A 25,878-nucleotide genomic window follows, 5' to 3' on the forward strand; every position below is an offset into this window, starting at 1 on the left:
GTCATCTCCAGAATCAACCTGGTAAACCTCCTCTGCTGGGCCTTCAAAGCCATGTATCCTTCCTCGAGTATGGAGACCAGGACTGTACGCAGTACTCTGGGTGCAGCCTCACCAGTACTTTGTACAGCTGCATCATAACCTCCCTGCTCTTAAATTTCCCTCCTCGTAGCACTAAAGGTCAGCAGTCCATTTGCCTCCTGGATAACTTGTTGCACGTGCAACTGACCTTCTGCAATTCATGCACAAGCGCTCCCAAGTCCCTCTGTACAACAGCAAGCTGCAATCTTTCACCATTTAAGTATTTGTTTATTTATTAGGAGATACCCTGTTGAAAAGGCTGTATCGGCCCTTCAAGCTGCCCCGTCTGGCAACCCTCGATTTAACCCTCACCTAATCACGAGAGAATTTGCATAACCAATAAACCTACTAACCGGTATGTCTTGGAACTGTGGGAGGACACTGAAGGACCCAGAGAAAACCCATGCATTCCATGGGGAGGACAAATAGACTCCTTAGAGAGGTTGAACTTCGGGATTGAACTCTGAACTCCGACACCCCTAGTTGTAATAGAGTCACACTACCCACTATGCCACTGTGGCATCATCTGATCTTCTATTTACCCTTCCAGGGTGGATGAGCTCAGGTTGTATTCCACCTTGCAGATCCTTGCCCACTCACTTAACCCATCCATATCTCTCTGTGGCTCCTATAGTTCCTTCCACTACCGCGCATGAAAGTTGGGTGAGAAGCCCTTCAAACAAGGAAAGAGCTCTCCCCCTAAGGAGCCATGTGAGGGCAATGTACACAGAGTTATAAGTGGTGTACGTGCAGGCTTTTCCCTTGAGCATGGGTGAGACTAGAAAGAGAGATCACAGGTTTAGGGTGAAAAGGAAACCTGAGGGGGAACTTCTTCATTCAGACGATGGTGTGAGTGTGTGGGACAAGTTGCCAGCGGATGTGGGGAATGTGGGTTCAGTTGCAACATTTAGGAGTAGTTTGGACGGGTCATCAACGCAAGCAATTCTGCAGATGCTGGCAATCTGGAGCAACGCAGAATCAATGATCAGCAAGTCAAAATTCTGACTTCTGCCTCCTTCATTTCCAGTACTGGTTCACTTCCACACAGAAGGGTCTTGGCCCGATGTGAGCTGTTTATTCCACTCTATAGATGCTGGCTGACCTGCTGATTTCCTTCAGTATTTTGTGTGTGTTGGACAGGTACATGGATGGGAGGGGTATAGAAGGATCAGGTCTGGCTGTATGTTGATAAGACTAGGTAGAAAAATAGTTTGGTACAAATGAGAAGGACTGGAAGTACTTTAGTGCTCTATGACTTTACAGCTGCTATGTTTGTATCTTTTTTTTCTTTCTTCAAGGTTTACACTATGTAATGTACAGACTAAGAGTGTAAAGGATTTTTTTGTTTTGCACTGTTTCTTCTATTCGTATATATTTTTCTGTCATGGTCTCAAATTTGAAATTAAGAAAACACCTCCCCCTTCCCCCTCCTCAGGCATTCGCCAGCACTCTCACAGGGACCCTGGCCACACAGGCGGTGTTGAGGGGTGTGGGTGTCGGGGACAGCTCTGCCACGGTTGCTGCTGCTTCCCTCACCTGGATGCTGAAAGGTAAGGGGCTTGGCAGTACGGGAAATCTGTACACTGACCGTGTCTCTCAGTCTCTCTCCCTCAGGGACATCTGTACACTAACCGGGTCTCAGTCTCACTCTCAGGGGGTGATCTGTACGCTGACCTGTGTCTCTCAGTCCCTCTCCCTCAGGGGAAATCTGTACACTGACTGGTGTCTTTTGTCGTGGTTTTTCGTGCCTCACAAATGACCAGGAGACGCAGAAGATTCTTCAAGAAGGGTTAAACTTTAATTTGCAAATCAAAGCTGAGACAGTCATTGAGCTAGTCACTGACTGCCCACCGATCCCCGGACACAGCATTTTTTATAGCAATCTCCTGGTCCAGTTGCTATAGTTGCATATCACACGTACTATCTTGTCCCTATTGTTTCTACCCATTGACTTAATCAAGTTCTAATCTACATCTCTTTAGCTGCCTCTCATTAACATACTATTGTCTTCTACATTCTTAAGATATATGCATAGCAAATAGCAAGCTCTTTCTGTAGCTACCTCTCATTAACACACCATTGTCATCTTAAGACTGCAGTCTCCTACCAAATCGGGTACATGCAAAGCAAATAGCAAACTCAGAACTGAGCAATGTTCTAATCTACATTTCTTTAGCTCTTTAGCTACCTCTACATTCCTAAGATTTCATTCTACTAAATTGAGTACATGCATAGCAAATAGCAAGCTCAGAACTGACTTCATAGTTTTGGTAAATTTATACTTTTTCTCCAATATATTCCCCTTTGAGACCCAGAGGGGTCTCACACTCACACAGAGAAAGAAGACTAAGAGTCTGCGCACAAAAGCCCCAATAAACTCAAGCACTTATTTCCAAATCTCAGGTTAAACTAAAATTTTCTGCGCCAAGACCTCAAAGTATTCTCTCCCTGTTACCTTGGGCTGCTGAGCCAAAAACCTGTCCCTTTGTACCTGAGACAGGGAAAAAGACTCATCAGCCCTTACAATCTACTCCCACATTGTCGTTTTGCTCTTGTTCATCCTGCAGGTGTTGTAGGCTGTAACGATACATTTTCGGTGTTTCTTTCTCCACTAAGCTTGCTTCAGTAATTGCCACGAGCATTGGATATTGTTTGGTTGCAGCACGCACTACAAAAGATTTGAGACAAGGAAGAAAACAGCACAGCACAATAATATAATACTGAGTTATTGCTATTTTAGTCATCCATGCTCCTCATCCTCCGAGTCTACTTTCTAACCGATCAAAGAACTGATGTCTGAACCCTGCATTCTGTTTGACCTCCGTCCGCAGATTCTTTAACTTATTCATTGCTCTGGTGAAAGACCCTTCTGGGCTAGTATTGTTCGGTATGAAAGTGCAGCATTGTTCTCCAAACATTACACACACACCCCCTTTCTCTGCCAAAAGCCAATCCAGTACCTGTCTGTTTTGCCACGCCACCCTGCTAGTTGCATCTAGCTGTTGCCTTAAGGCCTCCAGTGCATCATCGGTGTAGTTGATGAACCTCTGTTGATTGTAGTATATATAGTTTATCCATTCAACATTTTTGCTTACCCCTATCACAGGTATGATAGCTTTCCAGCCTGCATCTCATGCGGTGTCAGGCATGTTATTCGGTTAGTTTGCATGTGGTAACTCATCAATGCTAACGGTAAAGCATCGACCCAATTAAGTTTAGTGTCTGCACAAATTTTGTTTAGTTTGACTTTCAGGGTTCCATTAATTCTCTCTACCATGCCCTGCGACTGAGGGTGGTATACACATCCAAATCTCTGCTTTATCCTCAGCACTTGTAGTACCAGTTTGACCACTTTCTGGATAAAAGCTGAACCATTGTCTGAGCTAACTTCTGTAGGTATTCCAAACCTTGGGATCACTTCATTTGTCAGAAATTTTACCACTGTCTTTATCATGTCTACATAATCGATCACTAAATGTTTAAATGGTCCTTCAGGTACAGGAATGTGACCTATTGGGGTTGTAATTCCCTTCCTAACATTATTTTGTGTGCATACCTCGCACTGTGACAAAACAAGGTCCACTGAAGCCTGTAAATAAGGTGATCAAAAACCATCCTTTATTTTCCTTATCACTTCCCCCCTTGCACAATGGTCCATCCCATGCGCTTCTGAAATCAGAATCGTCAGTAGAGGGGTGGGTGCTACCAACAAACCGTCTTCCGTGCTCCACAAGCCTTCCGGGTTCTGCTTGGCCCCCCCTTCATCTCCACATTGTCTGTTCTGCCAAAGTTGCCTTACCTTGTATTTCAATTAGGTCCTCCACGTCAGGTTCTGGAGTTAGGCTTACCTGGGGGGCAATGACAGCTGATGTACATCCAGACGCTTTTCTGGCTGCCTCGTCCGCAGCTTGATTTCCCTTTGTTATTACATCCTTTCCCTTTTTATATGCCTGGCATTTTACTATAGCCAATGCTTTAGGTTTCATTATGGCTTTTATTAAGTCTAGAATTTGCTGACAATGTTGTATGGGATCTCCATTACCTTTTTTAAAACCTCTCTGCTTCCACACTGCCCCGAACAAATCATATGCTGAATCAGTATAGATGTCTACTTTCTCACCTTCCATCATTTCACATACAGAGCTGTCAGGACTTTGATTTCTGCTAGTTGGGCGGAACACGGTTGGGGACAGGACTCCATCCTAATAATCTTATAGCTCGACTGATCCCGCCGCACTACTGAGAACCCTGCATGATTTCCATCATAATCCCTATAACAAGAGCCATCTACGAACAGAACCTTTTTATTTATCTCCTCCAGTGGTTCTGACCGTAAATCAGCTCTCAATTTGGCAAATGCCATCGTCTTCCCTACACAATCATGGGGTTCTCCTTCATAGTCTAAAGGGACAAAATCGGCTATATTACTGGTAGTGCATCTCTGTATAGTTATGTCAGGAAATGTCAATAGCATCTGATACGCTGCTATCCTGGCTGGGGCCGCACAAATTTCCCTCTTTCTAGTAATTCTGCTACTTTGTGGTGTGTGTAAAGAATCGCAGGATAGCCCAGGGTTAGCGATGATGCCTTTTCATATGCATAGTACAGCACCGCCAATCCCTGATAACAGGGTGGGTACCCCTGAGCCACCTCATCTAGTCTCGTACTGTAGTATGCTATCGGCTGCTTTGCTTTTCCTGTGCCTGTCTCTTGTGTTAGAACCGCTGTGACATAACCCTCCTGTCGATTGGATACATACAAATAAAAAACCTTCTCGTAGTCAGGCAAAGCTAATGCTGGTGCTGACTGCAATTCCTGCTTAATAGTATTGAAAGCTATCTCTGCTTCTCCATTCCACTGTAAGCCGTTCTTCAAATTTGTATGTCCTGTTTCTTTCATTATCTTTCTTAAAGGTGCCACAATCTCAGCATATTCTCCTATCCAATCTGAGCTGTACCCTGCCATTCCCAAAAACGTCATCATTTGCCCTACAGTCTGGGGTTTGGGAGCCTTAGTTATTGCCTCAATCTGATCTGGTGCTATCGCCTTCACTCCCTTGGATATTACCCTGCCTAAGTATTCCACTTGCTGCGTGCAGAATTGCAGTTACTCTTTGGATACTTTATGTCCTCCGCGTGCTAGCTTCTCTAACAGAGTTATAGTGTCCTGCTTACACTGTTCCTCGCTGTGGGAGCAAATCAACAGGTCATCCACATACTGTAACAATGTACTTTCCAATGGTATGCCCTCTAGGTCTGCCTTCAATACCTGATTAAAAATGTGTGGTGAATGTTTAAATCCTTGCAGCATTCTGGTATAGGTATACTGAGCACCTCTGTAAGTAAATGCAAACAAATACTGACACTGGTCGGCTAGAGGAATGCTGAAGAAAGCCGAACACAAATCACTGAAAAGTAACTTGCTTCTGGTGGAACATTAGTCAAAAGCATCTGTGGGTTGGGGACTACCGCTGGCCAGTCCTCTACCATATCGTTTACCGCTCGCAAATCACGCATTAATCTCCACTTAGATTTATCTGCTTTTAAGACCAGCAACAACGGGGTATTGCATGGACTGTTTGTTCTTTTAAGCACTCCTATTTCAAGCAACCCCTGCACTGTCGACGTTATTCCCTCTTCTGCTTCTGGTCTTAGTGGGTATTGTGGTCTCCTGGGTGGAATTGCTCCTTTTCTCAGACTAGCTGTTTTTATTTTCCCTACGTCCGTGTCATGCTGTGACCACAGAATAGACGGCAACTCATCTAACCTTTTATCTTTCTGCTGGCCTCTTTCCTTTCCCAGCAAGGGCATGTGTGGTTGGGGAGTTATTTCGACCTCTCTCACTGTCCCTACCGTATCTACACTTACCATTATTTTAATACAATTGTTGTCTTCTGATATCCACACCTCTGGCGTAATTTTCCTCCACACTATTACGGTTTCAGCACTCTTAACTAAAGGTCCTAAGTCTTTAGACTGATATCCCTTATTTATCAACAATGTTACGTGGGGCACAGCCTCCGGTATCCTGTACCATTTTTCTAAAAAGGTGTTCCACTTAACTTGTAAAGCTGCCCCTTGCTTTCCAATTATCACAGCCTCCCCCTTCCAGGTGCTGCTGGGTACATGCCTCTAGGTGCCATTTCTCCTCTAACTCCCTGTTCTGAGTCTCATCAAAAATCACTCTACAGTGTAGCTCAGATTTGGGCATTACAGCCCTGGGTAATATAGCCTGCACGCCCTTTTTCCATTTTTCCCAGGTTTCCTGAATCTGATCTGCGATGTCTCCTATCCAAAAGACATTAGCCTTCTTGTCTTCTCGCACTATCAATTGAGCCCCTGTTCTTTTCACACTCAGCCCATTTCTGGTGCATTCTAATTTTAATTCCAGTTTCAACAAGGCATCTCTGCCTAACAAATTAATCGGAGTTCCTTTAAATACTAGCACCGGCAAAACAATTTCTTTATTTCCCATTCTCAACCGCACTGGAGCCGTGCACTGTGTTAACTGTGTTTTCCCCGAGAACCCTACCGTCTTAATAAACTTTCCTGACATGGGAAGGTGAAGGGCATACTGTGGCTGTACGCAAGTGTACGTGGCTCCAGTATCTATCATCATTGGTGTCAGTTGCCCTTCTAACATAACCTGAACAATGGGTTCCTTATCTGCCTCCCTTGTTATCATAGCTCCTCTGTCCCCCTCCTTGGGACTTCCAGTCCTGTCTGGGCTGTTTGAATTTTAGTCTGTTCCTGATAGGGCATTTGTGGGAATGCTCCCTCAAAGTCAATTATTGGCATAGGGTTTTCCAGCCCTTGTCTTACAGTATGATCGGTCCCTCCATATAGCAGTGCTTTGTCCAGTTCGATGGCTGTACGCGAACCGGTGGTTGTTGGCAGCATCTTTTTTTCTCTTTTTCCTTCTTTTTGAGTTCTTCGAGCTGCATTTGTATCAACTTTCTTTGCACCTCTTCCTGCTGCTCAGCCAACCTTTATTTGTCTTTCCGGTATTTCTCAACCGCATGGACTACGTGGTCTCTAAATTCTTGTGGGGTCTTTGACGTTAGCGCAACCACCTCCTCCATTTTGGATTTTACTTGTGGCGGCATTGCATCCAAAATGCTATGTCGGAACAGTGAGGTCATAAATAAGCTATTCTCCACCTCTTGCTCAGTCTCCAGTCTCCACCTTTTCAACTGGTTTTCTATGTAGGCTGCTGGGTTTTCAGTGTCTCCCAGTGGATCCCCTTTTAAGGCTTTGGGGTCCACTTTGGGTGGATAAAGCTTTCTGAGGGCCTGCCATACCCTCTGCCTCACTCTGTCAAACCCATCTCCATCAGTTCTTGGGTCGTTCGAGTTTACTTTGCCAGCCATTTCCATTAGTTTGTTAAATTTGGAGGTTCCCATCAACCTTATCAACAGTGCCTTCAAATCTCCCATAGCCAATAATCGTCCCGCTGTTTCTTCTTCAAAGGTTCTAATCCATTTCCCTGCTCTTTCATGTAAATTGGGCAGAGTGTTTTTCAGCCCTTCTAGGTTCTGGGATCCCCAAGGGATGTACTGCACTTGTCCTGATCCTTTAACTAACGATGGCATCATTCTTCCCCTCCTTCCCACCTGCCCTGGCTTTCCTCCTCACCTGACTCCCCATCTGTCTCAGGGTATGTCTTTACTGCCTCCCACACAAATGTCTACGGGGTCCTCTTCTTCCCTCGGTCTCCCTGTGAAGTCCTTTCTTTTTGTCTTGATTCAATACTTGGTTGGCCCCTGGAGTATTTTTCGCATCTCTCCTGGCAATCCCCTTTCAGTAACTTATCTAGCTCTCTCTCTACTTCCGCAAGTCGCTCCCCTACTGCCTCCTTCTCCTCTTCTGGGTTTCTGCCTCCTACCTTTTCCCCACAAATTCTCACATCCTCTCTCTCTCTCTCTCCACTTAACTCTTGCTCCTCCAATGAGCCACTCTCTTTTCTAGTCTGTTTATTTCTATGGTATAACCGATACTCCTCATACTCCTTTTCCTCTCTCAAGTATTTCATCCATTCAATCTCTTCTTCCATTTCTCTCTGTACCTGTTCTATCTTTATCCTTTCTGCCTGTATCTCCTTCCATATCGCCGCTTTTTCCTTCTCGTATTGTTTTTTTTCTCCTCCTCATTATCCTAAACCTGTACTTCTCCCTGCATGTTTACTGTTCCTTTCAGCAGGGGGCACTGCTTAGGGGTTCCTTCCTCATTATAGGGAGGGGGTTTTTCTGTTTCTTTCGCATCCGGGTACGGAGACGAAGCCAGCTTCTCACCGTACCCTTCTCTCTCTCTAACAGACTGTTTCTCCAGCCCCTTAGTGTTTTCCTCGCTTGTAATCAATATTCTACCTGTCCTCCTCAGCCTTTCTCCCTCCGTTCTGAAGAGTTTTAGCACTTCCATTTCTCATTCTCTTTTTTGCTCTCTTTTCTTAGATTTATCTTTTGATTTGTAATTTTTAATTAGTCCTTCCATTTCTTCGCACAAACTTACATCAAACGTTCCTTCTCTTGGCCACTTTGTGACCAGGTTTTTGGTTCTTTTTTCCCATTTTTCTGAAGTTTTTGTGATCTCATTTTTAATTAACGGGAATTTTTTGCTCAGAATCTCTACTGCTGTTCCTTTACCTATCATGTTATTCTCTCTTTTAAGGTATTTCAGAGATTCACAGTTTGTTTACTGGATAATATTATTTACTCTAATTCTACACCTAGTCCTAGTCTAACACCACGTGGACTTTTTCTTCCCTAAACTTACTCTAATTCTACGCCTAGTCTAACACCTCGCCCGTTCAGACCCTTATCTCTTAAGGCGGTATCCACGAGGATTTTCTACTCTAATTCTATTCTACTTTCCCTGCCCATTCAGCCCTTCATTTCATACGAAGCGGTACCCACAGGGATTTACCAGCACCACGTGGACTTTTTCTTAACGTCTTATTAACTTATTTGTACTTACCCTCACTGCAGTGTTCTTGAGCAATCCTCTGAGCCTCCTCTGTTAACCCCCAATTCTGCCAGATTCTTTGGACCGGAGAGACCCTTCAGCAGTGGTTCCACACTCCTGAGACTCCAAGACCTCCCCAAAGCCAACAGAATTCTTAGTCCAAATTGTCGCAAAAAGCACTTTCCTTTTGTTTGGGTGCACCCTTAATTCTGTTAGCCTTGTGGGGTCCCTAGAGGACTGGGAAGCGTTCCCAAACTGCCGTTTCCCTTCCGCGGGTCTCTATCCGGTCCTGCTGCGGTCGCCAATTTTGTCGTGGTTTTTCGTGCCTCACAAATGACCAGGAGACGCAAAAGATTCTTCAAGAAGGGTTACACTTTAATTTGCAAATCAAAGCTGAGACAGTCATTGAGCTAGTCACTGACTGCCCACCGATCCCCGGACACAGCATTTTTTATAGCAATCTCCTGGTCCAGTTGCTATAGTTGCATATCACACGTACTATCTTGTCCCTATTGTTTCTACCCATTGACTTAATCATGTTCTAATCTACATCTCTTTAGCTGCCTCTCATTAACATACTATTGTCTTCTACATTCTTAAGATATATGCATAGCAAATAGCAAGCTCTTTCTGTAGCTACCTCTCATTAACACACCATTGTCATCTTAAGACTGCAGTCTCCTACCAAATCGGGTACATGCAAAGCAAATAGCAAACTCAGAACTGAGCAATGTTCTAATCTACATTTCTTTAGCTCTTTAGCTACCTCTACATTCCTAAGATTTCATTCTACTAAATTGAGTACATGCATAGCAAATAGCAAGCTCAGAACTGACTTCATAGTTTTGGTAAATTTATACTTTTATACTCCAATACTTTCAGTCTCTCTCCCTCAGGGAGATCTGTATACTGACCAGTGTCTCTCAGTCCCTCTCCCTCAGGGAGATCTGTACACTGACCAGTGACTCTCAGTCTCTCTCCCTCAGGGGGAAACCTGTAGACTGACTGATGTCTCTCAGTCAGTCACACTCAGGGGAGATCTGTACACTGACCAGTGTCTCTCAGTCTCTCTCTCCCTCAGGGGAAATCTGTACACTGACCAGTGTCTCTCAGTCCCTCTCCCTCAGGGAAATCTGTACACTGACCAGTGTATCTCAGTTCCTCTCCCTCAGGGGGAGATCTGTAGACTGACTGATGTCTCTCAGTCAGTCACACTCAGGGGAGATCTGTACACTGACCGGTGTCTCTCAGTCTCTCTCTCCCTCAGGGGAAATCTGTACACTGACCAGTGTCTCTCAGTCCCTCTCCCTCAGGGAAATCTGTACACTGACCAGTGTATCTCAGTTCCTCTCCCTCAGGGGGAGATCTGTAGACTGACTGATGTCTCTCAGTCAGTCACACTCAGGGGAGATCTGTACACTGACCAGTGTCTCTCAGTCTCTCTCACTTGGAGAGATCTGTATACTGACCATTGTCTCTCAGTCCCTCTCTCACAGGAAATCTGTACACTGACTGGTGTCTTCTGGTCTCTCTCCCTCGGGGAAATCTGTACACTCTCAGTCATAAGAATCACACAGTACGCAAGCAATGACAGCCAAGTTGACCATCATAGTGGGTCCCATTCACCCGCGATTGGCCCATATGCCTCTAAATCTTTCCTATCCATGTACCTGTCCAAGTGTCTTTTAAATGTTGTTATTGTACCTGCCTCCACCACTTCCTCTGTATTTGTTCCATATACAGAACAGCTTCTGTGTGGAAAAAGTTGCCTCTCACGTTCCTATTAAACCCCTCCCCTTTCACTTTAAACCCGTGTCATCTAGTTTTTGGTTCCCCAACTCATTGAAAGAGTCTGTGTGCACATTCACCCTGTCTATGTGTCTTGTGTTTTTATACACTTCTATAAGATCACCCCTTGTTGGCACCAGTGGACAACGCGACCAAGGGCGATCTTCCAGAAGGTTCACCAAACTACTTTTTTCACTTGTTTTATGTCTTTTTCTTTTGAATGTGGTTCTACTGGTGTTGGAGCTTGTGATCGACATTTTGGTGGTCTGTTTTTTGGGTCGATTGAACAATCTGGCTCTTTGCTGACTCGGGTGTTTCAAGTGAAGCAGGCAGCCAAGAGGTCAAAAAGCCCAGAGTCTGCGCGTGAGCCCGTGGTCGACTCCGTATCTCACCAATTAAAGTGACTAGGAAGATTGAAATCATTGGGGAGAGTGCAGAAGGCGGGGCGCTGTCTACCAGCCTCTCGCTTGCTTCTGCCAGAGGAAGGTCCCTGCATTTGGATGATCCCTCTCTCCCTCAAGTTTGTCAGAGGATGCGACCGCAGCCCTGGGCCTTGAACAAGGTGTAATCAACTCAGTTTGTGGGTTACTCTATGTTCACGTTATGGTGTGTTTCTGATTTCTGGTCACTCTTTTTTCTTTGTTTTTGTTTTGGGTGATTCTTGAATCAGGGCAGCCCACAGATAATGAACCTGAGCTGAATTGAATATATCCGCACTCTTTCAATTTTGTGTTCTTTGTTTTTTTTTTGCTGCTATTTAGGCGATTATTTGACGGGGTGGGAGGTGTTGATATTTATTCTTTGAATGGGTTTCATGGGTTTCTTTGTTTCATGGCTGCTTGTGGGAAAGACTAATCTCAGGGCTGTATACTGCATACATACTTTGATGATGAATGTACTTCAAAAGGTACATTTAATGTCAGAGAAATGTATACAATCTACATCCTGAAATTCTTTTTCTTCACGGACATCCACAAAAACAGAGCAAAGCCCCAAAGAATGAATGACAGATTAAAATTGTTAGAACCCCAAAAGCCCCCCAGCTCCCCCTTCCCATGCACAAGCAGCAGCAAAGCAAGGACCCCCCTCCACGGAGCACTCGAGTGTGCAGCAAAGCATCAGTAAAGTCACAGACTTGCAGAACACCAAAAATTACTCGTTCACCCAGTAATTTGACATATCACAGGTTCTCTTTCTCCCTCATAAGGGGGAAAAAGAGGTTTCACAGCAAGAAGGGAGACATAACAGAGAACTTTCTGGTTTACGATTTTAAAAGTCTGTTGCGTCATTTTCTCCGAGCTCTGCGCCAAGAGAGTCAGCACCTAAAAGCCCAGCTCTCTGGACACACAACCCCCGGCAGCTAAACCGCTGCTCCCGATATTCCGTGTTCACCTGCAACGCTTCAGTCGGGGCACTGGCCTAGAATCAGCACGTCTCCAGAGCCATGAAAATCTAGAACCCTGAAGGCACGCTTGCCCTCCAGGCTATGTCATTGGGATATCAAAAAGCAGCGAGTCGTGAGGCCCTGAGAGTGGGTCCCGTTCCCTCACAGAACCAAAGTCAGAGTTTAGCTCCTGGTCAGGGTCTTCAAAAGAACCTTGAAAAGGAGGGAAAAGAGATATCAAAGATAGAAAGAGAGATGTTTCCAAAGATATAAGCAAAGGAGTGGCTGTTTAGCTCCATCTTCGCTCCGCCTCTTCGAATCAAGTTCTAGACTGCTGAACCTCTCCCTGTAACTCAGTCCCTCGAATCCCTGCAAAACCTTCCTGGCAGTTTTCCCAGCTTTATACAAAGGTGGATAAAATCGTAGTGGGGCGGCATGGGTGGGGTGAGTTCACGCTGTCTTTTTCCTGGTGTTGGGAAACCAAGAACCAAAGGGCAGAGGTTTAAGCTGAGAAAGATTTAAATGGGCAGCCTCTTCACCCGAGGGTTGTCCGTACTTGGAAGGAGTTGCCAGAGGAAGTTGTTGAGACAGGTGCATTAACACCGTTTAAAAGATACTTGGACCGGTGACAGGTAGGAAAGGTTGGGGGGGGTTATGGCCAAAATGAGAAGATGGGACATCTTGCTCAAATTGGGCCAAAGGACCTGTTTATATGGTCCATAACTCCAAAACCTCTGTCACCCACATCTCTGACCTTCCTGTGTGCTCATTCTTCCAGACGGCACCGGAATGATCGGCCGGATCCTCTTTGCTTGGTTGAAGGGGTAAGTGTTGCTGCTGTAGCCGTTCCCACCATCCCCAACCTCGAACCCCTCTCCTACCCCTGCCACCATCGAGCGTGGGGCACCCAGACATTTGGAGAAATGGGAGGCAGCTGCTTTATCCCCACACCACAACTCCTCTGCCTCCCTGTCAGATCTCCTTCCCCTCCTTGCCTCTTTCCGCATGATCTCTGTTTCCCAACTCTTCCAAAAAACAGCAATTCGACCATTCCTGGACACGCTCAGCTCCTCTGAGCTGCTCCCAGTTTTCCGTATCTCTTTAAACCTTGCCCATCTGCGTACTTGGCTAAGTGCATTTTTGATTGCATTTCCTCTGGCAGCTCGTTCCATATCCCCACCACACACTGTGTGGCAAATCTTGCCCTTTTAAACCTTTCCCCTCTCACCTTAAACCTGTGCCCTCTCGTGTTAAACTCCCCTCCCTTGAAGGAAGAACGGCCATGACCACCCACTTTATCTACACAGTTCAGGGTTTTATAAACCTCTGTCAGGTCACCCTTTAGCCTCCTTCACTCCAGAATAAAAACAGAAACAGCCCTGTCCTGTCTCTTCAAGCCTTCCAGTCCTGGGAACATCCTGGTGAATCTTCCTTGTTTCCTCTGCAGCTTAATCCCACCCTTCCTATAGCTGGGTGACCTGAACTCCAAGTGTGGCCTCACCAGCATCCCACCTTTCATACTCAGTTACGCGTCCGATGAAGGCCAATGTGCTAAGTATTTCCTTCACCACCCTGTCTACATGTGTCTCCACTTTTTGGGAAATTAGTACCTGTATCCCTGGGTCTCTCTGTTCTACAACACACCCCAAAGAATTTGCTGTACAGGTCCTGACTTGGTTTAGCTCCTCAGAATGACCCACTTTGCAAATTGTCTCAATTTCCAATTCAATCTCACACGGTCTTTGCCTTCCTTTATCCCAAAATAGAACTCCTCCCTATCACACACTCCTGAGGTCATTTGCAGAGTGGAGCTCGCTCTTCACTGTCCCATCACACACACTCATGGTCAGACACAGACACTTGCACGTTTTCCCCTCCCAGCGGGAGAGAGATCCCCTTAGCACCCCACCTCCAGCTCTGCCCTCAGAATCCGATGGATCCTGACAAGATTACTCTTCACCTCGGTTCTAAACAGTCTGCTTCCATCAATGCAGACCTTCCCCCCCCCCCCCCCCCCCCCGCCCCAACCTCAGGAATCAACTGCAGAACATCCTCTAATTTTCCCCCCTCCACAGGGTACTCTCACTCACCCTGCCACCTGAATACGGGTCCAGAACCGTGATCCAGTGCGGTCAGGTGGTGGGTACAACATTGCCTGACCCTGTCTTTGTTTCCGCAGGACACAACTGGACCAGGACGCAAAGCAGTGGAGGTGAGTTTCTCAAACCTTGGACACAAGATCCTTGGCAACTCAACTCATGTCCGACCCGACAGTGTGTGACAGGATGGTGCAGAGGGAGGCTTATTCTATGTCTTGCTTGGGAGTGCGTGATGTGACCATGAGGAGGCAGATTCATTCTGTCTGACCCTGGAAGTATGTGATGGGACGGTATAGTGGGAGCTTCACTCTGTCTGACCCTGGGAGTATGTGATGGGACGGTATAGTGGGAGCTTCACTCTGTCTGACCCTGGGAGTATGTGACGGGATGGTATAGTGGGAGCTTCACTCTGTCTGACCCTGGGAGTATGTGACGGGACGATATAGTGGGAGCTTCACTCTGTCTGACCCTGGGAGTATGTGACAGGACGGTATAGTGGGAGCCTCACTCTGTCTGACCCTGGGAGTATGTGACGGGACGGTATAGTGGGAGCTTCACTCTGTCTGACCCTGGGAGTATGTGACGGGACGGTATAGTGGGAGCCTCACTCTGTGTCTGACCCTGGGAGTATGTGACAGGACGGTATAGTGGGAGCTTCACTCTGTCTGACCCTGGGAGTATGTGACGGGACGGTATAGTGGGAGCTTCACTCTGTGTCTGACCCTGGGAGTATGTGACGGGACGGTATAGTGGGAGCTTCACTCTGTCTGACCCTGGGAGTATGTGACGGGACGGTATAGTGGGAGCTTCACTCTGTGTCTGACCCTGGGAGTATGTGACGGGACGGTATAGTGGGAGCCTCACTCTGTCTGACCCTGGGAGTATGTGACGGGACGGTATAGTGGGAGCTTCACTCTGTGTCTGACCCTGGGAGTATGTGACGGGACGGTATAGTGGGAGCTTCACTCTGTGTCTGACCCTGGGAGTATGTGACGGGACGGTATAGTGGGAGCTTCACTCTGTGTCTGACCCTGGGAGTGTGTGACGGGACGGTATAGTGGGAGCCTCACTCTGTCTGACCCTGGGAGTATGTGACGGGACGGTATAGTGGGAGCTTCACTCTGTGTCTGACCCTGGGAGTATGTGACGGGACGGTATAGTGGGAGCCTCACTCTGTGTCTGACCCTGGGAGTATGTGACGGGACGGTATAGTGGGAGCCTCACTCTGTGTCTGACCCTGGGAGTATGTGACGGGACGGTATAGTGGGAGCCTCACTCTGTGTCTGACCCTGGGAGTATGTGACGGGACGGTATAGTGGGAGCCTCACTCTGTGTCTGTCCCTGGGAGTATGTGACGGGACGGTATAGTGGGAGCCTCACTCTGTGTCTGACCCTGGGAGTATGTGACAGGATGGTGTGGAGAGCATCACTGTGTCTGACCCTGATTGCGTGTGATGGGACAGTGCGGACAGAGCTTCCCCCTGTGTTTGACCCCTGGGAATGTGTGATGCTGGGGCGGTGTTGAGGGAGCTTCACTCTGTTTTTGACCCCCAGGAGTGTGTGATGGGATGGTGTGGAGGGAGCTTCACTCTGTGTCTGACCTGTCACTCCCTTCCCTTCTCCAGGTTGTTTGCCGACCTCCTTAATGACCTGGCCATTTTCATTGAGATCCTCGCTCCAGCCTTTCCGACGATTTTCACTCTCATCATCTGCATATCCTGCTTGTTGAAGGTGGGTCACTGGGGGCAGGGCCAGTGAAGGTTTGTCACTGGGAAAGAACTGTTTTGCCACCACCCCAATCCCTCCCACCACCCTGTCCTGTCCTCTCCCGGTTCATGCTCTCTCTCTCTCTCGCTTTCTCCACAGTCGGTGGTGGGAGTGGCTGGAGGTGCGACCAGGGCTGCACTGACAGTTCACCAGGCCCGGAGAGACAACATGGCTGATGTGTCCGCCAAAGACGGCAGTCAGGTGAGGGGGGTGGTGAGGGGGAGGGAGGGGAGGAGAGGCGGAAGGCAGGGGGCTGAGAGGATGGGAAGATGGTGGAGAAGGCTGTGAGGGTAAGGGGTGGGGGAAGGAAGAGGGTCAAGGGACAGGAGAGAGGAAGCAGAGAGGTCAGGACAAAAGAGAGAATGGGGAAAGGAAGAAGGACGGACAACAAGGGGTTTGGGGAGGGGAGGTGCATGGCAAGGGTGGTGAGGAGTGGCAGGGTTGGGTTAGTGATAGGGGGCGATGTGGGGAGAGTGATGGGCAGTGAGAGGGATGGGCCGGGTGGGAGAGGGGCGTCAGCCACTGACCCTCTGTCCTGTGTGTTGCCCCTGCAGGAGACCCTGGTGAACCTGGCTGGACTTTCCACCGGCGCGCTCCTGGCTCCACTCACTGCTGACAACCTTCTGTACGCGAGCAGAGGCCCCCAATCCTGGACCTTTGGCCATTCGCCCGTCGCAACCCTCGACCCCAGTCCCAAACCCCAACCAGCACCAAACTGACCTGTGACCCCAAGCTGACTTCAGTCTCAACCCCCATATCCTGTACAGCTGACCGCAAACTGACGCCCAGTGATGGGCTGACTCCTAACCCTGATCCCTAACACCAAGCACTGTCCCTGATTTCAGGCCAGCCTGAAAACCAAGCTGACCCTAATCCCAACCCCAGACCCTGACTACCCGACCCTCAAAACTGACACCTGCCTACGATCCCTAGCCGACCCCTAACCCAGATCACGAACCTTGACCCTCCCAACCCTGGTGCTGACCCATGAACACAAAGCTGTCCTCAATCCCAACCTCAAACTCTGACCCTTGACCCCAACAGGCATCTTGACCTCCCCAACCCCAGGCCTGACCCCTGAACCCAAGCTGACCTCAATCCCAAGCCAAAACCCTGACCTCAATCTAACCCCAAACCCTGCACGGCTGAGCCCAGTTCCAACCCCCTGATTACAAACACTGATCTGTAACTGAACCCAAATTCTGACTCCTAACCTCAAACACTGACCCATGACTGCAAGCTGATCTCCAGTCCTGACCTGGACCACAAACCCCAGTCTTTAACTCTGGCCTGTGACTGACCCCAGCCCTGAACTGTGACCCTGGAATTAACCTGAGTGCAGCCTGAACGTACCTGGGGAATGGGAGTGATGGGCTGTCCCAGATGGCACATCAGTAGGGAGGGCGTATGGGAAGTGTGGGTGGAAAGGGGGAGATAGAGAGAGAGAGGGCAGAGGGAAGGTGGAGTGGGGAGGGACAGACAGAGGGGTGGCTGAGATAATGAAGGGAAAGCAGGTGTAGAGGGGGAAGAGGAGAAGCTCAAGGGGGAGAGTGGAGGAAGGGGTGAAAAAAGGGAGAGTGATGAAATTGGAAAGGGTGTGAATCTTGGACATAGGATCTTCTTCACCTCCTCCCACAGCCTGACCCACCTGCTCTTCGCTCTATTCACTACCCTCCATCTATTCGCCAACTACCGCGCCGTCCGGGCTGTGGTGATGGAGACCTTGAACAATGCTCGTCTCCGGCTGCTGCTCGACACTTTCCTGAGGGAGGGGGTTGTCCCTCTGCCTGCCTCCATCAATCCCCAGGAGCCCCTCCTACCAGGTCAGTCCAACGCGGGGATGGAGGTGGGGGGAACCTCAATCAGAGGGGTTAATCATTCATCCTCTGCCACGTTACCTCTTCCCATCTATAGTTGAGGAATGTAATGGGAACCTCCTTCACTTCACTGGGTAGAGTAAGTTAGTCCATGCACTCCACATCCGCCCCATTACCTCTTCCCACCTACATATCAGGAATGTACACTCAGTGGCCACTTTATTAGGTATACTATACACCTCATTAATTCAAATTTCTGATCAGCCAATCTTGTGGCAGCAACTTGAAGCATGAGAGCATGCAGGTATGGTCAAGAGGTTCAGTTGATATTAAGACCAAACATCAGAGTGGGAGAAGAAATGCGATCTAAGTGACTTTGACTATGGAATGATTGTTGGTGCCAGACAGAGTGGTTTAAGTCTCTCAGAAACTGCTGATCTCCTGGAATCTTCACGCTCAACGGTCTCTTGAGTTTGCAGAGAATGCGAGAAACAGAAAGCGTCCTGTGAGCGGCAGTTCTATGGGTGGAAAAGCCTTGTTAATGAGGGTGTTCAGAGGAGAATGGTCAGACTGGTTCAAAGTGACTGGAAGGAGACAATAAGTCAAATAACCATGTGTTACAATAGTGGTGTACAGAAGAATATCTCTGAGCACAGAACACAACAAGCTTTGAAGTAGATGGGCTACAGCAGAAGACCACGAACATGACCCTGGTGGCCACTTTATTAGGTACCAAAGGTATCTAACACAGTGGTCACTAAGTCTACAAACGTTTGTATATCCAAAATGTATATTGTGAACATAAATTATGTTGTTCATGTATATTTCCTCAGCTACTGTCTCCCGAACAATTAACCTCCCTCCTCTGTTCCAGCCTTCTGGCGTAGAGGGACTGTACGACTGGGAGCTCCACTACACACCATCTGCCAGAGGTAGGTACACACTATCAACTCGCCCACCTACCTGTAATGTGCGAGTGCGTGAGGCCTCCATCAGTCAGGGTCAACCATGGATGTTGCATACTAGCTGTCGAGATATGAAAGCCAGGGCGGTATGATAGAGCAAGCTGCTGCCCAGGTAGCAGCTCCCCCTCTCCTCACACCTGATGAATTCAGAAGAACTGCAGAGACCGATACAGTTTGGTATCAGCAGCGTCGCAGGAGATGCCAGTCAGCTTTGAACTCCAATGTAGGACTGCCCTAGGGCCTCCTGCTCCGTTTTTTCCCTCTGGGTTTACTCCAGAAGCCTTCTCCGTGAGTGGGTATAGACGTAAAGCAGCAGATGTTTGAGATCAGAGTATTCCTTCTGGATGAGCTGCCAACCACGGCTGACAAACTCCATCTGCTCAAAGTGGCTGGTTTTATGGTGCCCGTAACCCGCCTTGGCCCCTTCTCCTGTCAGTAGAAACAGCTCCGCCAGGCTTATTAGCTAAGCCACATGTGAAGGTCTGGAGCTGGACTTGCTTTTCAGAGGCAATTTGAGCCACATGCCATTGGGAGCATTTAATAGGCAGTGGGAGCTTGTCCCCATTACCACCCCTGACTACAACAACCTTAAGGAACCAAAAGGCTACTTATAATACCCACTTCACCCTGGATTAGATCCCAGCCTGTAACCCACTCCTGGAGATCTGTTATTCAATATATAAACCCACAGAATCCCTGGACTAGATCTCAGTCTGTAACCACGCCCAGGGTTTTGTTGTTCTGTATATAATCCTGGAAACCTCTGGATTAGATCCCAGACTGTAAATCAGTCCTGGAAATCTGTAATTGTAAACATAAACCCTGACCGCCCTGTCTCTATCAGTATCTGACCTGTAATGGCTCTTCCACTCTCTTGTACTCAGTGTTGCTGAACATCAACGGGCTATAAAAAACAACAGAAAGAATTATTTACTGGGAATACATCGAGACACGGGTGAGTCAGTATTATTAATTGTGAGACCTGATGTTGGGGGGGTGGGGCATCCAATTCCACAGGTGGGGGAGAGGAAGGCATGTCCTGTTACCCAGTCCCAGGAGGAGGGGAAAGGATGACGTGACATTGAAGTAGGGGAGAGGACAGTGTGTCTGATGCCCTATCCCGTTACGCAGGTGGGGTGGGGGGAGAGAGAGAGAGAGAGAATGGCGGGTCCAACTTCCTGTCCTGGAGGGTGGGGGGCAGAATTGAAGATTGTACGTCCAGAGCCCCATCACAGAATGGCCGGGGGTCAAGGGTTAGGGGAAGAAAGGACAAGATGTCTGAGGCCCTGTCCCGGGAGAAGTGGGACAGGATGGTGTCCCGGGAGTGGGGGTGGAAGGAGTAGATGGGAGATAGAATGGCATGTGTATAGCACCTCGGGCTGACACGGGACTGTCTTCACAGGTGAGGTGAATGTATGCTTGAGGGAGGGAGCTGGGAGTGTGGACATTATCCAGGCTGCTATCCACGCCGAGCTCCTTCTCCTGCTGCTTCACCGGGACCTGACGGGCTTCCAAGTGGAGCATCGGAAATTAGCGGAACTCCAAGCAGCGATCCGCACTGGTACGTACCTATAGTGTCATCTGTCTCAGGAACCTCACTAGCCCCATCCACGGCGACGAGACACTGCACCACACTGCTCCCCAAGTGACTGGCAGTCCCTCTCCCCTCTCTAATGACCCTTCTCTCTTCCTCTCTGCAGCTCAGGATGATCGGCTGTGGGACGTGGTCTCGGCTACCCACCTCCTGGTTGAGCAGCTGTTTCCGACGCTGGTGTCAGGGGCCCAGAGCTCAGGCTGGCTGACAGAGCGGCACCAGCTGGGGCCCGACGAGTGGCGAGCCCGCTGGGGTCCCGGGGACAAGAAGGAGCAGTGACCAGACCAGGCAGGGCAAGCGGAGGGCAGGGAATCACCCCAACCCCACGTGATACCCAGCATTTGCCTGTCCAGACACTACCCCATCCCTGACTCTTCCACCCATCCTTGGAACCCCCTCCCCATATCCTTTCCCCATCATCTCCCCCTCTATCCACTGAATCTCCTCCCACAGTTCAGAAACACTCTGCCCCATCACTGACTCTCTTTCCCCTCCACTCCCTTCACCCCTACTTCTGGCACCCACCAGATCCCCACCATGGACATTCACCCCAATCACAAACTCTGCCAGCTCTCCCACAGACCCTGTCCTCAATCATCAACTCTTCTCCTCCTACCCACTGAATCCCTCCCACAGTCCACAATCACTCTGCCCCATCACTGACTCTTTCCCCACCCCCTCCCTCCATCCCCCCCAGCACCTACCAGATCCCCTCCATGCACATTCACCCCAATCACAAACTCTCCTAGCCCACTGAAGCCCCTCCCACAGTCCATGAACACTCTGTCCCATCATCAGCTCTCTTCCCCTCCCACCCACTGAATCTCATCTCAGCAGTCCACGAATACTCTTTTCTCCCCCATTGCCAACTGTCCCCCAACCTACTGAATCCCCTCCCGTTCTCCGAATACTCTTTTCTCCACCTCGCCAACTATCCTCCCCCTCCCCATCTACTGAATCCCCTCCCATTCTTCAATCATTGAAATATTTATCTAACTCCACCCCCAGTCAGGCTCCAGCTCAAGGAGAGAATTCTACAAATTCATCATCCTTTATGAGGATGTTCTACACATTCCAGTTTCAACAACTGGCTCCTTTATAATCAGAATTGGATTTGTCATCATTGTCGTCTATGATGTGAAATCTGTTGTTCTGAGGCAGCAGTATTGTGCAAGGACAAAATGACTGTAAATTAATAAATGAATAATGCAAAAGGAAAGAAGTGTTCAAACGGTTCTTGGACCACTCAGAAATCTGATGGCAGAGGAAAAGAAACTGTTTCTGAAACCCCACCCTGAGGATAGTAATGAGAAGAGGGCATGTCGCAGATGGTGAGGGATCTTAATTATGGATGTCACCTTCTTGAGGCATTGCCTCCCGAAGATGTCCTCGATAGTGGGGAGGGCTGCCAATGACTCCAATCCTCTGCAGTGTCTGCTGATCCTGCATATTAAGGCCTCCATATCAGACAGAAGGCTCTGCAACATGTGTCTGCAGAAATTTGCCACGGCCTCTGGTTACGTATTGAATCTCCTCGTACACCTCATGAAGTAGAGCCGCTGGCGTGCCTTCTCCATGATTCCATCAACATGTTGGGTCCGGGATTTTGTGCTGTTCCTCTCCGCACCTTGTGGGACATTGGGCGGCAGCCTTACCCTGTCTTTAGCATTTATCTGTTTTTTTTTTTATGAGGCCGAATTGCTAGCTCGATGGTCAAACCAGCACAGATGGAAAGCGTGCAAGGAGCCGGCCGGATTAGAAACCAGGACCACTCGCCTCGAAGCTGCTCACCCTTCCTACTGCTGATCCCTCGATAAGGACTGGAGTGCGTTTTCCTGACTTCCTCTTCCAGAAGTCCACAATCAATTCCTTAGTCTTACTGCCATTGACTGCAAAGGCTGTTGAGGCGACACCACTCAACCAGCTGACCTATCTCATGCCCGTGTGCCTCCTCGTTCCATCTGAAATTCTGCCAGCATCAGCGGCGTCATAGCAAACGTATAGCGGTCGTTTGAGCTGCACAGTGTAGAGAAAGTAGAGCATTGGCCTAAGCACATATCCTTGAGATGCGTCAGTTGATTGTCAGCGTTATTATTGCTGATCATGAAATTTGTTGTCTTGCAGCAGCAGTACAGTGCAAGAGATGAAATGTACTAAAAATACGTAACAAATACAGTACTGTGAAAAAGTCTCGAGTGAATATATAGAGACAAGCAGCCACTGAAAACCACCCCTCCATCTTCTTGGAGCAGTTTCCCAAATCGGGGCCATCATGTACATCAATTGTTATGACGTTCCTGTTTCTCCCCCACCAATTTCAGCTGGTTGATATCGTACCAGCCACTTTTATCTGGAGAAGTCAGTACTTTGTACACCGATGGACTTGCTCTGCAAACCTTGGAATCAAAAATGAGTTGTGTTAGTGTATTTTAACCATCACTCTTTGTCCTGGGCAATTCTATGGGACTGACTTTTGAGTCCATGTAGGCTTTACTCTGTTGCTTCTTTCCTATTTAATGGGCTGCCACATAACTGGCCTCTTTCTCCAACTCCAACTGTTGTACCCACTTTTCTGACACATCTAACAGGTTCTGACAAATCTAATCCTAACAACTCCTTCAATCCTCTCCTGTCCCTTCCTGTCAAAGGGGTGTAACCCGTTGATGATGCCACCATCAGTACACAAGGTTAAACTATCTTCCACCATCACCCACCTTCTTTATAGGGCCCCTGTCCCCTCCTTATTCAGTCCTGACGAAGGGTTTCGGCCTGAAATGTTGACTGCTCATTTCAATGGATGCTGCCTGACCTGCTGAGTTCATCCAGCTTGTTTGTACATGTTGATTTGACTATAGAATCTGCAGTGTACTTTGTGAAAACTATCTGTCCTGTTGTTGCACCATTTTGGCAATCATTTTTTTGGTGTTCAAATAATCTTTTCCACAATTCGACTAGACTGTGATCTACAAGGTATGTGAACTCTCTTCTTGATCCCTAAACGTGCCGTGATACCGTGTCTTATCTGGGCCTTGAAATGTGTGCCTTGATCCGATTCAATACTCTGGGGTAATCCCCAGCGTATCAATATCTTTTCCAATAAGCTGTGTTTGTCTTAGCCGGGAAAGCTTCCACCCACTTTGTAAAAGTATCCATTACTACAAGAATAGTAACCTCCTGGGGTGGGCGGTAGGGGGACCAACATAATCTATCCGCCAATTAGTCCAAGGCTCTTCCACTGGTCCGGTGCGAAGGAGGGCTCCTTTCTTTTCATTTCTATCAGGATTATGTTGTGCACAGATCAAGCAATTCTTCACATAGTGTTGCACATCATCCTTCATCTTAGGCCACCAGCCCACTTCCTTGATCTTTTCCAGGGTGCTTTCGGCTCCCTGGTATCCTCATTGATCATGGTACCAATGGATCATCTGATTTCGTCCTCCATCCAGAGACACAAACTTTCCTTCATAAATGACAACTCCATCTTTGACAAACACTCCATTGTGCTCTTTGTATATTTCAGACCCTGATCCTTCTATTTTTAAAAATTCTTTATCTTTCTTCTACTCCTCTGTTAAATTCATAACCTTAATCTGTTGTCCCTTCTGCCTTCCAATCTCACCAATCAGTGGCTGCCATTTTTGCCCAATTAAAGTACCTTGCTTTGCCAATTCGTCAGCCTTTCTGTTACCCTCAGGAAAAAATTTAGAGCGAGCTTCACCTTAATGAATGTTTTCTTTTCCCTTTGCCTCCTCAAATATATATTGTAATAAAGCAACAGGCGGGTGTGGCTTCCTATCAGCTGAAACAAGCCCTCCGGCTTCCCACGGAGGCAAATGTTTCTGTAAGGCTGTTACAGGCGTACTTACTATCAGAGTGTATGACTGACCGAAGCGGAAAACGTTCTGGGTGGCTAACCACATATGCTACAGCTGCCTGTTCTGCTGCCTGTGCACTCATGGTTTTGGGTAGCTTTAAAGTTATACTATACATTTCCTGGCCATGTTCATCCTGTATATGTATGCCCAGTTCTCCTCTCATCCATCTGTACTGATGAGGAACAATCTACAAATGCGTAAAAATAGTGCTTTTTTTTCTTTCTCCTTTGTCTCTTCGTTCTCAGACATTATTTTATCTGATCTACTTCCATCCCCTCCTTTTTGTTTGGATACAAACGGTCCCTTAGGATAATTTGCTATCATAACTGGACACTCATATTCACCTCCTTGGTACACCAGGTTATCGGCTAACATTGAGGTAGTATTTACTCGCTTTACACTAATATTTCTCCCTTGCAACAGCAATGCCTATCTAGCAATTCTGTTTTGGCTTACTAAACCATCCTTACATCCAGTAGTGTTCTGTCAGTACTGCAAGTAGATTATGTCCCACTACGTAGGTGGAATGTTGTACCTCCCAGTGTTTTTCACATGCAGTTCTACTGGTGAGAGAATACGCTACTAGTCTTAACCTCCCATGCATCTCCTGTAACAGCACTGCTGAGAGGGTGCTATCAGTTGAGGCCACCTTCAACGAGAATGGCTCATTCGGATATGGATATTTTAGTAGCCGACACTTTTTAGGCTTTGCCTCCAGTCCCAATGCAAGTAACAATTGCAGCAGTTCTGTCCATAGCTGATAATGTTCCTAATTGGTTTCAGTCTACAGAAGTAGATCATCCACATATTGCACCAAGCACAGGCTTTGAGAACTGTTTTAACCCATCCCCAAAGCACTTTTGAAATGTTGATGAGAGTTTATAGAACCCCTGAGGTGAGGCAGTACAGGTGTACTGCTGTCCCAGAAAAGTAAATGCAAGCTTGTAATGACACTCTTTCTAGTACAATAGGACAAAATCCATTTTTTAATTCTAAACCTGTGAACCATTGTGCTCTTTCATTCTGTTTGACCATTGCTTCCAGACTAGTTGCTGCAGTTACTTTATTCAGTTAATGGAGTTACTTCATTCAGTCCTTGATAGTCTATTGTCAATCTCCAATAACCACCTGCTTTCCTTGCTGGTCAAATGGGGGAGATGTTAGTGGAGGGTTCTTGCCTCACTATCCCTTCTTGTACCAAATTCCGTATTACCTTACCTACATCTTTCTCTGCTTGTCTTGGAAACCCATATTGCTTTCGTGGTTTGGGGTCTGGACATATACTGCCACCCATCTTTCCGCATTCATGCTTGTACCTTGCAAATTTCCCCGAGCTCTGTGCAATAATTTGCTGCACCTTCTGATCATTGCTCATCTCCTCTGGTTTGATCCACGTTTCACCCATTGTGCATATTCTATCCTGATATTCTCCTACCGGGATCTGCATGTGCTGTATATTATTCATGCCAGTTGGAATCTGCCAAACCATACAATTAACTGGGTCAATACAAAGCCCCACTTCAGCATTGTAATCATTCCCCAGTGTATGTT

General features: G+C 47.7%; 1 protein-coding gene across 3 annotated transcripts in view; it reads left to right on the forward strand.

The window, feature by feature from the left end:
* Positions 1-24,120, forward strand: part of rusf1 (RUS family member 1) — a 54,656-nt gene extending 30,536 nt beyond the window's left edge. For 2 of the 3 annotated variants that reach the window (XM_073033414.1, XM_073033415.1), the window contains exons 4-14: positions 1,514-1,628; positions 12,989-13,034; positions 14,390-14,422; positions 15,935-16,040; positions 16,176-16,277; positions 16,631-16,701; positions 17,715-17,899; positions 18,768-18,825; positions 19,743-19,813; positions 20,261-20,419; positions 20,559-24,120. In XM_073033414.1, coding sequence (XP_072889515.1) covers positions 1,514-1,628; positions 12,989-13,034; positions 14,390-14,422; positions 15,935-16,040; positions 16,176-16,277; positions 16,631-16,701; positions 17,715-17,899; positions 18,768-18,825; positions 19,743-19,813; positions 20,261-20,419; positions 20,559-20,731 — 1,119 coding nt within the window. In that variant the 3' untranslated portion in view covers positions 20,732-24,120. The remainder of the gene's footprint in view (positions 1-1,513; positions 1,629-12,988; positions 13,035-14,389; positions 14,423-15,934; positions 16,041-16,175; positions 16,278-16,630; positions 16,702-17,714; positions 17,900-18,767; positions 18,826-19,742; positions 19,814-20,260; positions 20,420-20,558) is intronic. The other variant, XM_073033417.1, reaches the window with a different exon arrangement.
* The last annotated feature ends 1,758 nt before the right edge of the window (positions 24,121-25,878 follow it).

The sequence above is a fragment of the Hemitrygon akajei genome, chromosome 31 (genome assembly GCF_048418815.1).
Source record: "Hemitrygon akajei chromosome 31, sHemAka1.3, whole genome shotgun sequence".
Taxonomy (NCBI): domain Eukaryota; kingdom Metazoa; phylum Chordata; class Chondrichthyes; order Myliobatiformes; family Dasyatidae; genus Hemitrygon; species Hemitrygon akajei.